General features: G+C 50.8%; 3 protein-coding genes across 3 annotated transcripts in view; 2 read left to right on the top strand and 1 right to left on the bottom strand.

Moving 5' to 3' along the window:
- LOC119766282 overlaps window positions 1-1,947 on the bottom strand; it is a 10,047-nt gene extending 8,100 nt beyond the window's left edge. The window contains exon 1 of the mRNA XM_038250730.1: window positions 626-1,947. Within this exon, the coding sequence (XP_038106658.1) occupies window positions 626-1,947 (1,322 nt within the window). The remainder of the gene's footprint in view (window positions 1-625) is intronic.
- A 3,936-nt stretch (window positions 1,948-5,883) lies between these two features.
- LOC119766281 lies at window positions 5,884-9,045 on the top strand. The gene has a single exon (XM_038250728.1). It carries the CDS (start codon window positions 5,884-5,886, stop codon window positions 9,043-9,045), a length of 3,162 nt encoding a protein of 1,053 aa, XP_038106656.1.
- Window positions 9,046-10,332: 1,287 nt separating this feature from the next.
- LOC119766280 lies at window positions 10,333-11,241 on the top strand. The gene has a single exon (XM_038250727.1). It carries the CDS (start codon window positions 10,333-10,335, stop codon window positions 11,239-11,241), a length of 909 nt encoding a protein of 302 aa, XP_038106655.1.
- The last annotated feature ends 345 nt before the right edge of the window (window positions 11,242-11,586 follow it).

Here is an 11,586-nt window from a genome sequence, read left to right as displayed (position 1 = left end):
GGGGATTGTGTAGGGGTCTTGATTGGCTCTGCTGGCCTTTGCTTTTGTCCTCAGCCGCAACTCGGTGTCCAGCTGCTGAGCGTTCTTGCTTTGCTTCCGGTGCAAACCAGAAACGACGGCTTTGTGTGAAGGCGAGTTATACTAACTGGAGGAAAACTAACTAAAGAAAAACTAAATGGTTATTTTGGAATCTCAGAGGAACTGATAGATCGGATAGAGAACATCAAGGTCTAGTTGAGATAACGCGTTTCGCATCGGGATTTCTGGTGGTCTTCCTCGGGCCCTGAGGGTATCTTTCAACTTAATTCTGTGAGCCTGGTGATCTGGACACGCCCATACGAGATGGTCGATGTCCTGATAACCCTGCCCACAGTCGCAAAGGTTCGTATCACTCATGTTGATACGGTAAAGATGAGCCTTGGACGAGTAATGGTTCGACATAAGGCGGGACATCGTTCTGATGAATCCACGCGTCAAGTCCATTCCCTTGAACCAGGCTTTTCTTTGCACCTTAGGTCGTATGGAATACATCCAACGTCACTTGGTGTCGTCGTCCCATTGTTTTTGCCAATCCAGAAGCGCACGCTGCCTCGGAAAACCGTAGCATTCTTGTAGCCTAATTGGCCTTTCAAAAATGTCTCCACTCTCAGGACCCTTCTTGGCGAGCAAGTCCGCTTTCTCATTACCCGGAATCGAGCAATGAGCGCGGACCCACACCACCGTGATGCTGAAAGACTGAGCCGCCAGGTTGTTTAAAGTCTTGCGTATTTCCGTGAGGAAAAACGCAAACTCCCTGGTCGGCTTCAGAGACCGGATAGCCTCAACAGAGCTAAAGCTATCGGTGAAGATGAAGTAGTGGTCAGGTGGCATGGTCTCGATGATTCGCAGTGCGCAGTAAACCGCGGCTAACTCTGCGACATAAACCGAACTCGGGTCCTTCAGCTTAAAGAACAGCTGATAAGATTCATGATAAACACCGAAGCCCGTACAGCCGTCGAGCTTGGAGCCATCGGTGAAGAATCTGTTGTTTGGAGAAACATGGTTGTACTTTGATGCGAAGATCGACGGTACAACTCCCCGCAGAAGATGGTTTGGGATACCGCGAGTATCGGCTTTCATGGACGTGTCGAAGCCAATCAGGGTGCTGCTGGTTAACGGAGGCGTGCGCTGTACCGTTGTGCTTGGGCTCCATTCCCACGATGACATAAAGTCATAATATAGAAGCATGCGCCGAGACTCAACGTGAAGGTTCAGCAACGTTTCAAAGTTGTCAATTACCAGTTTATTCCTGTAATCACACCGGATCAGGAACCAGTAAGACAGTTCGTAGTAACGAGTTCGCAGAGGCAACACTCCCGCCAAGACCTCGAGGGTCATGTTGTGAGTTGAGTGCATGCAACCCAAGACAATGCGAAGACTTCGGTACTGTATCCGCTGGAGAACCAACAAGCGTGATTTCGCAGCTGATTGGAAGCAGAAACTGCCATATTCCAGCACCGAGAGTATCGTTGTCTTGTACAGTCGAAGCAAGTCAGAAGGATGAGCACCCCGCCGGTTGCCAGAGACGCTGCGCAGAAAATTAGTTCTTTGCAGACATTTTTGCTTCAGGTAGTTGATGTGCTTCCCCCATGTTCCCTTCTGATCAAAGATGGTACCCATGTACATGAAGTGGTCCGACTGCTCGATAGTCTTTCCCGAGAGAGAAAGATTGAGCTGTGGCGGTTCATGCTTCCCCGTAAAAACGACCAGTTCCGTCTTCTCCGGAGAGAATTCAATACCCTTTCCAACTGCCCAATGGGCCAAGTTGTTCAGAGTATCTTGCAAGGGTTCTAGCAGATCGACTTCCTTCTTAACAGCGATTGAAACCACTGCGTCATCTGCGTACTGTATAAGGGTGCAGTCTCCTGTCAAGCAATCGTCGATGTCGCTGACGTAGAAGTTATACATAGATGGAGTTGTACATAGAGGAAGTTATACATAGAGGAAGTTGCACATCGTCGGATTGAGACCGCTCCGCCGCAGCTTTACTCCCAACACCTCTGTTGGGGTTTGGTCCTTCCCGGTTTTTCTTCGATAGCTCAAGTGGATGATGAAGTTCGGAGCCAAGTCCCAACACGATAAGAAACCACGACGCCAAGGGGGGGGGGGGGGGGGAATTACCCGTAGACCAGCAGATCGTACTGCGACTCCAGCGCAGGTACTCCAACGCCCAAGTGATCCAAGAGCACCATCCGGATTACAAATAAAACACCACACTCGCGTTCCGATTAAACCACAGTTAAACGAATAACATTTATTGTCCGGTATTTACAAATATATACAACGCGTCACGACGGACAGGTGTCCGACCCGTACCGTTCCTTGGTTCTAGGACTACTTAAATTGCCTTCTATAATTACTCCCTACTTGGCCCAGTTCCCTTCCAGTCGGGATGAACCCCAGCCGATCGAAGAGAGAGATCGTTCTCTCTTATCGGCTTATCCTGAGTCGGGCGGAGAAGAATACACCTAGTTGTCAGTGTCAGCCACTTGCGAACTGTCAGTGAGAGCCGCCTTAAATTTTTGTTACTGTTTTTATTTGGTTAGAGCAGTATTGTATTTGTTAGGAAAATAAATTTAAAAAAGTTTTTAAATTTGCAAATGTTTTTTCGGACTGAGACAATTCAGGCTAAAATAAAATAAATATCTTTATTTATTTTTCAATTTTTGCTTCTTTTTGATAAGATTTAGTTTAAAACATGTATTCATGAGATATATTTCCAATATGACCATAGTTCAATCAATGACCATAAATCATACATGTGCTTAAACTAAGACTTATTAAGTTAGTAGTAGTTAGTCAATGTATTTAAATACAGTACAACCAGAACTGTGGAGGAAGAAAAATCTCTGGATGAAAATAGGAACAAAGCGGGAAAAAACGGCGAGCTGGAGGTTGACATGAATAGCGGAACGTTTCTTTTTTATGGAAAAAATCATCGTAGGTAAAATTTGCCTAAAAATTAAGATCGTTCAATTTAACATAAGCCACCGTTTTTAAACAATCGCTCTGCAAAGCCGGCATCTCGGAAAAATGATCGTGTCACAGCGAATTCACTTCGGGTTTTGCATTTTATTGCAACCAGAAAGTAAAATGACAGAAAACTAAGTCCGGCAGTACCGGCACTCACGGCGGCGTAGTTTCGTCCGCTGTCGGGTTCGGTTCCGGAAAAAACAGAAGGATCGCCTTCGACAAGCAGGAAGCAGCAAACAAAATACTGGCCCCTCACGCCTGTGGAGTCACGAAGGAACAAGGCAAGGAGGTACTCTACAGTTCGGCTGAGCTGTGTAGGATCTTCAACGAGTTCAGCAGCCAGTTGAAAAGCAGCAAACCCACCCAGATCAATTAAAAGTGATCGGTTTCATCACAGAATAAGACAGAGTCACTACTGCCATTTGATTTTTGGTTCCACTTTGTGGTACATCGCAGGTACATCGCACGCCTTATTGAGCCAAAAAATAAAATTACATTTCTTCGGACTGCTCGCTCTGTGTTACTCTGTGGTTTGATGTCCTGCAAGTATAATGTGAAATGACCCTTGCTGTCATGAGTTGAAAAAAATATTTTCATTAGTTTTTATGTCACATTCATGATTTCCGGTCCTACCCTCGTCTCGGCACCGAAGAGGACCAAATAAAAATAAGTTATGAATAAAAAAAAAATTCGCGGAGAAAGTTGCATCACATGAGTCATGTACGATCTTGAGCACTATTTTGAAATGAGCTGCAAGAAAATTTGTTTTGTCAAGAAGGGCAGATGACGACTGACTGGAAATTTAAATGAGAAGAGAAATTATCTTGCACAAAAAAACAAAAACAATAACAAGAAAATGAATAAGAATAAGAAGACCTCTTCGCTTCTCCCTCCCAGGGCTTATCTCTTGTGCATTACCACTGACCACGACCAAAGAAGAAGATCATATCTGCTGGCCAGTCCAGCGTATTCAAATCAGTGCAGTGGTATTGCGGGAAGAGTGGATAGATAGAAAACGCAAATGACCAAAGTTCAAAACATCCAGGGATGTAGCTCTGGGAGACCTTACTCCCGAACAACCTCGATGGAGACTGAATCGAATGCACCCTTGATGTCTAGAAAGACAGAAGCCATTTGCTGTTTTTTACCACGGGCTATGTCGATTCCTGTGGCCAGCAAGGCTAGACAGTCGCTTGTTCCCTTGCCTCTCCGGAAGCCATACTGCGTGTCTGATAGCAAGTGCTCTCGTTCCATCCATGGTTCGAGGCGGTCGAGGATCATCTTCTCCAGCAACTTGCGTAGACACGACAGCAAGCTGATTGGACGATACGAGTTGTGGTCGGACGCCGGCTTACCGGGCTTTTGAATGGCAACCACCCGGACCTGTCGCCATTCGTGTGGAATTACGTTCTGCTCCACCAAGCTGAACTTGATCTTGTCCGGACCAGGAGTAGTGTTGTTGCCCGTCAATAGAGCTATGGAGAGCTCTACCATCGAGAAGGGAGGATTTGAATCGCTCCCATCAACAACGTCGAATGATGGTTGTGTCGGCACCGAGTCCGGGCACACCTTCTTGGCGAAATCCAATATCCACTTGTCCGATTTTTCCACACTCTCGTTCGGAACGGATCCTCTACGCATGGCCCTCGCAACGCGCCACAGAGTGCTCATGGACGTATCTGCTGGTAGTCCTTCAACGAACTCCCGCCAGTACATTCGCTTCTTCTGTTCAGAGTATTACTGTACCTGCGATCAAGAGCTCTGTACTTTTGAAAGTTCGCTCGGATTCCACACTTGCAGAAGTCCACATAAGCTTCAGACCTGGCCGCCGAGAGATCCGTACACTCCTTGTCCCACCAGGGAAGTGGAGGTCGTGTTCGGATGTATGGTCCCGGGTCTGGTTTCGTCTGAGCTTGTAACGCACTGTCATAGATCAAATTAGCCAGAAACGCATATTCTTCAAGCGGTGCCAACCCATCTCGCAACTCAACTCCAATGGAGACTGCCTCCGCGTACTGTTTCCAGTCGATATTTCGCGTCAGATCGTAAGGCACCGTTGTCGAATGCTGTGGGCCATGGCTAACCAGAATAGCGATCGGTAAATGATCACTGCCACGAGGATCTTGGAGCACGTTCCAGTCACAGAGAACTGCCAGACTGTTGGAACAGAGCGACAAGTCGATGGCACTCACCTTCGTACCACCAGTTGGCGGTGATGGTGTTGCAATCCGCGTAACTTGATTGTCCCTGTTTAGGAGGGTCATCTGGAAGTCGTCGCACAGTTCATGAATCAGATATGCTTGAGGGTCTGTCTTGTGACTTCCCCACTCGGTGCTGTGAAGATTAAAGTCACCCAGAACAAGTTGCGGTGCCTGCAACAGCTCAAGCATACCCCACAACTTTTGTCGAGTTAACGACACCTGTGGGGGAACGTAGACGGACACAATGCAAATGTCCAGTCCTCTGATCCTGGCCTGTACCATATGAAGCCAACTCCAATTCAAAACATGGTTCCGAAATTTGTTCGCATCAGTATCACCACCTAGCGTGGATGCCTGAAGTTACTACACTGTTAACTTTGAATATTAGACAAGATAATTGTTGGGACGCATTTGGCAACCCTGCAGCGATTGACAGCTAGAAGACAGAAATTTTGATTCAGTGCATTTCCGCTTTTACAACACACTCACACTAACACACAGCACGAACAACCAGCACAGTTTAGAGACGGCAAGAGAATAAACCAGTCGCAAATTACAGTCCACGCGTTTTTAATTCGTCTCTACATTTTTTGGTCCTACTTCGCCGGATATTCGTAGTAGTTTCGGTCGAAAGGAACGGACAAGGACCCGGTCGATTGGATGGGCGTAGATGCTCTCAACTCCGGTGAAAGATCCGGACAGTTCGTTATTGGAAGTTTTTAGTACGCCGATCGGAGAGCTGCAACAATCGAGAAGAAAGATGGCGGAAGAGTTCGACATTTTGGTGAAACAACGTGGTGCAGTGAAAGGAAAAATCACCCGGATTAAGAACGTGCTGGGCCAGCACACGCAAAACCAAACGATTCCGGATGAGTTCCTCCTGCACACCCAGCTGAAGACGATTGACGCAGCCTACGAGGAATTCAACCACTTCCAGAATAAGATCTACGCGGCCAAGCCAGCGGAAGCGGATGACCAGGAGAAGAAGTATGTCGAATTTGAAGCGGATTACAATTTCGTTCGGGCCAAGGTCTGCCAGTTACTGCGTGGGGTCAAACAAGAACCGGACCCCCAGCCTCCGGCAGCAGCCCAACCCGTGCGAGTGCAAGCGACATCTTCTCTCCACACGCCGCTGCCATCTTTCGACGGGAAGCCAGAAAACTGGTACAAATTCAAGGCCATTTTCACGGATGTCATGAGCAAGCACCCCGGCGAGTCAGACGCAACCAAGCTCTATCATTTGGACAAGTGCCTGGTCGGAGAAGCCGTTGGGTCAATCGACCAGCAAACGATCAACGACAGCGACTTTGCTGCTGCTTGGGCGGAACTGACCGAGCAATACGAGAATAAGAGGAGGATCGTTGACATTCACGTCGGCGGTTTACTTAACCTCAAACCGATGACATCTGAAAGTGGTAAACAACTCCGTGAGCTGGTGGACGGGTGCAAACGGCACGTAAGTGCTTTGAACTTCCACGAGTTCCCGATGGCTGGCCTTGCGGACATTCTGGTGGTCAACATTTTGGCGTCGAAGCTTGACATCGAAACGAGGAAAGTGTGGGAGACAAGCATCGAGCACGGCGAGATTCCGAACTACGCCGACACGGTGAAGTTTCTCACAACCCGGAGTCAAGTTTTGGAACGCATCGAGCTTGCTGACAACAAGCAGAAGAAGCCTGTCGCAGCAAAGACAACGAAGATTCCCGCACTGAAGGCATCGTCCCTGGCGGCGTCGGTCGAGTACCGGTGCGCATTTTGCGGACAGGAGCACCAGAACCACGAGTGCGGCGAATATCTCAAGCTGGATCCGAAGGAGCGCTACGAGAAGGCGAAGCAAACTGGAGTTTGTTTCAATTGCTTAAAGAAGGGGCACATTACGCGTCGCTGCTCCTCGACGAAGACGTGCAAGGCCTGCAAGAAGCGGCACCATTCTACACTACATCTGAACGAAACGGGTGTCGCTGTCGAGCAGCCACTTGCACGATCCACGCAGAACTCCACGACGGCTACGCCGAGCGCAGGACCAGCCGGAACGACGGCGGTCACAGCCTCCTGTGTGATCTACCAGCAACGGGCGCTTCTCTGCACGGCGATTGTGAACATCCTCGACGACGGTGGCAAGGCCCTGCCCTGCCGCGTACTGCTAGATTGCGGTTCACAAGTGAATCTGTGTACGGAGAAGGTCGCGTCGCTACTGCGACTGAAGCGACGAAGTGTGAACGTCGACGTCAAAGGTGTGGATGGTTCAACGACCAGGGTTACAGCCTTGGTGCACATCAACGTGCAGTCCCGAGACAACGTCTACACAAGCAACTTGGAGTGTCTGGTGATCAACCGTATCACTGGAACCATACCTGCGAAGAACATCGACATCTCTACCTGGCCGGTACCCGCCGGCCTGCAGCTAGCGGTTCCGGAGTTCTACCGCCCTCAACGGGTGGACATGCTGATTGGCGTCGGCCAATTCTTCGGTCTCCTGAAAACTGGTAAGGTCAAGCTGGCAGAGAGCCTGCCGTTTTTGCAGGAGACAGTGTTCGGATGGGTAGTCGGTGGCCTGGCCGACTCCACGAGCTGGAAGTACGAAGTGACCCGCTGCAACGTGGCGGTCCAAGACGCTGAGCTGAACGACCTCGTCGAACGGTTCTGGGAATCCGAGGCGGTGCCGACCGCTTCAAGGATGTCGTCGGAGGAGACGGCATGCGAGCAGTGCTACGAGCAGACCCACAGCCGTGACCCGAGCGGTCGCTACGTCGTGATGCTACCCTTCCGTGGCAACGTGAGTCAACTCGGCGACTCGAAGCAGCACGCACTACAACGCTTCTCGTACCTCGAGAAGAAACTAGCCAAGAACGCGGACCTGAAGGCGGCCTACTGCGCTTTCATGGAAGAATACGTGCGCCTCGGCCACTGCCGCGAAATCGACCCGTCCAAGGAGGAAGATGGTGGGTACTACCTGCCCCACCATGCCATACTGAAGCCAAGTTCGTCCACCACCAAGTTGCGCACAGTTTTTGACGCCTCGGCACAAACGAGTTCCGGACTCTCGCTCAACGACACCCTGATGGTCGGTCCAACCATTCAAGATCCGTTATTCGATATCGCCCTTCGATTCCGGACGTACCCGTACGTGTTTACGGCGGACATCTCGAAGATGTACAGAATGGTTCGGGTGCACCCCGACCACACGAAGTTTCAACGTGTGTTTTGGAGAACGGACCCTTCCGAGTCACTCAAAACGCTCGAACTGTTGACCGTCACTTACGGGACGGCATCAGCGCCATACTTGGCGACCCGCACGTTGAAACAGCTCGCCCAAGACGAAGGACAAGCCTACCCTCGCGCTGCCAAGATTTTGGAGAACGATTTCTATATCGATGACGCACTTGCGGGTGCTGATACACTGAAGGAGTTGCTGCTGGCGCGCGACGAACTGGAGGAGCTGCTGGAGAAGGGAGGCTTCGAGCTCCACAAGTGGTGCTCCAATTCCGCCGAGTTTCTTGACACCATTCCAGACGAACGACGAGAGAAGCAAGTGTCATTCGAATTGAGTGGCGTGAACGAAATGATCAAGACTCTCGGCATTCTGTGGAACCCCACCAGTGACAAACTGCTGTTCCGCGTCGCTCTCACTGACTTGACTCAACCGGTTTCCAAACGTCGCATCCTGTCGGAAGTTGCCAGATCTTTTGACCCGCTAGGTCTGCAAGCACCGGTTTGTGTCACCGCTAAATTGATCCTGCGTCAGTGTTGGCGAAAGTGTCTTGGGACGAGCAACTGTGCAAGGTGCTTACGGAGCTATGGAACAAATTTCGTGGAGGACTGCGAGCGCTGATGGAGGTACAGATCGAGCGCCGAGTCATCGTGCCACACAGGGTGGCCCTGGAGCTGCACGCATTTTCGGACGCATCCCTGGAAGCTTACGGCACGTGCGTCTACGTGCGTAACATTCTGGCGGACAACACAGCAGTAGCCTACTTGCTGTGCAGCAAGTCGCACTTGGCGCCCAAAGAGACGATCCCGAAACTCGAACTGTGCGGCTTCCGGCTGATGTCAAGGTTGGTGTCCAGGGTAATGAAAGCACTCAAGGTGAAATTCACTCGGAAGGTGCTGTACAGCGACTCGACGATTGTACTGGGATGGTTGGCCAAGTCCCCAAGCGAGCTCGAAACGTACGTGGCAAACCGAGTTGCCGAAATCCACGAGCTTACCCCGAGGGCCGACTACGAGTACAAGTACGTGCGAAGCAGCGCCAACCCCGCAGACCTCGTCTCACGAGGACTCTTTCCGGAAGCGCTGATTGGGAATCGCTTCTGGTTCCATGGCGGGTTCCTCGAAGAAAACGACTACCAAGAAGACGAGATGGCCATCGTAGTCGAACTACCCGAAGTACGAGTTGCAGCCGTTGTGATAACCGACGAACAAGAAGAAGACTACAACAGGATCTTCACACGGTTCAGCTCGTTCCGCAAACTACAACGAGTGCTAGCCTACGTGATTCGCTTTTGCAACAAGACCCGGAAGCGATCCACGTACGGAGACAACGACAAGTACCCAACCATACCCGAACTACGATCGTCGCTGCGCTCGATTGTGTACATGGTCCAGCAGCAACGAATGCAGACAGACATCCAAGAAGTGCTGAAGAAGCAAGGCAAGCCGAACGAGAGTACACTGGCCGACTACGAAGCTTGAACCCGTGGGTCGACACCTACGGCATTCTACGAGTCAACGGACGGATCAAGTACGCCAACGTGTCGTACGAGCAGCGGTGCCCGGCCATACTGCCTGCCGAGCATCCAGTAACGGCGATCCTGGCTCAAGCTGTCCACGAGGAGAATCTGCACGTCGGACCGAGCGGAACTCTATCGGTCCTGCGGCAACGGTACTGGATCCTGAACGGACGAAACGCGATCCGCGCAAGGTTGCGGAAGTGCGTACGGTGCTTCAAGGTGAACCCATCGGAGACCAAACTGTTCATGGGAGACTTGCCCAGCTACAGAGTGACCCAGGCCTACCCATTTGAACGAGTGGGCGTTGACTTCGCTGGACCAATCTACGTACGCAAGGGCACCCGCGCAAACCAGTGTACTGCAAGGCGTACGTGGCATTGTTTGTGTGCATGGTGACGAAGTGCATCCACATCGAGCTGGTGTCAAACTTAACGACGGATGCTTTCATTGCCGCCTTGCACCGATTTGTCGCTCGTCGCGGCCTTCCCTCCGACGTTTACAGCGACAACGCCACAAACTTTGCTGGAGCCAGCTCGGAGCTCCACGAACTGTACGCGCTGCTGACGCAGCAGCTGACGAAGGATGCGCTTCAAGAGTTTTGTCTGCCCAAGGAAATTCGCTGGCATTTTATCCCACCACGGTCGCCGCACGTAGGAGGTTTGTGGGAAGCCGGCGTGAAGTCGGCGAAGCACCTGATCAAGCGGAACGCAGGTGAAACGAAGCTGACAGAAGAGGAATGGTCCACACTACTAACGCAGATTGAAGGCATACTTAACTCGAGGCCGTTGGTGCCGCAGACGGCGGACCCGGGTGACCTCAACGTGATCACGCCCGGTCATTTGCTGATTGGCCGCCCATTCAACGCGATCCCGGAGCCAGCGTACGATCAACTCAAGCCTGGAACGCTGACACGGTGGCAGCACCTGCAGAAGATGCGAGCTGACTTCTGGAAACGCTGGTCGGCGGGCTACCTGTCCGAGCTGCAGCAGCGGCAGAAGTGGAACAAGCAGCACACTGTCGTCATGGAAGGAGATTTGGTGCTGCTCAAGGAGGAGAACGTTCCGGCGCTGCAGTGGAGGCTCGGCCGAGTTGTGAAGGTCCACCCGGCAAGACGGAGTCACCCGCGTGGTGACGGTAAAGACAGCAGGAGGAGTTTACAAGCGGTCGACGGCAAAGGTTGCGGTGCTCCCACTCGACGACGAAGCAGAGGAGAAGACAGCCGGTTGAAGTTCCCGGATGTCCACTGGCGGGGAGGATGTTGGGACGCATTTGGCAACCCTGCAGCGATTGACAGCTAGAAGACAGAAATTTTGATTCAGTGCATTTCCGCTTTTACAACACACTCACACTAACACGCACGAACAACCAGCACAGTTTAGAGACGGCAAGAGAATAAACCAGTCGCAAATTACAGTCCACGCGTTTTTAATTCGTCTCTACAATAATGTTGTATAACATACGCTACAGGTCACGCGCACTAATCTGATTTTGAATAAGTGGCATGATTTTTGAATTGACCGTTGCTACTGGTTTATTTTTGTTTTCAACTTATTCCCTAGCGTAAACGAGTTGCATACATTGTGTAAATATGTAAACAGTCTCCTTAAATAGGGTTGGCGGTAATTGATATGAAAAATTACGTA

The sequence above is a fragment of the Culex quinquefasciatus genome, chromosome 2 (assembly GCF_015732765.1).
Source record: "Culex quinquefasciatus strain JHB chromosome 2, VPISU_Cqui_1.0_pri_paternal, whole genome shotgun sequence".
Classification (NCBI taxonomy): Eukaryota; Metazoa; Arthropoda; class Insecta; order Diptera; family Culicidae; genus Culex; species Culex quinquefasciatus.
Note: the sequence above shows the minus strand (reverse complement) of the source record. Positions and strands in the feature narration are given on the sequence as shown.

Excerpts from the sequence above, each read along its gene's own strand:
- LOC119766281 (XM_038250728.1), top strand. The coding sequence starts at position 5,884 with ATGCTCTCAACTCCGGTGAAAGATCCGGACAGTTCGTTATTGGAAGTT.
- LOC119766280 (XM_038250727.1), top strand. The coding sequence starts at position 10,333 with ATGGTGACGAAGTGCATCCACATCGAGCTGGTGTCAAACTTAACGACG.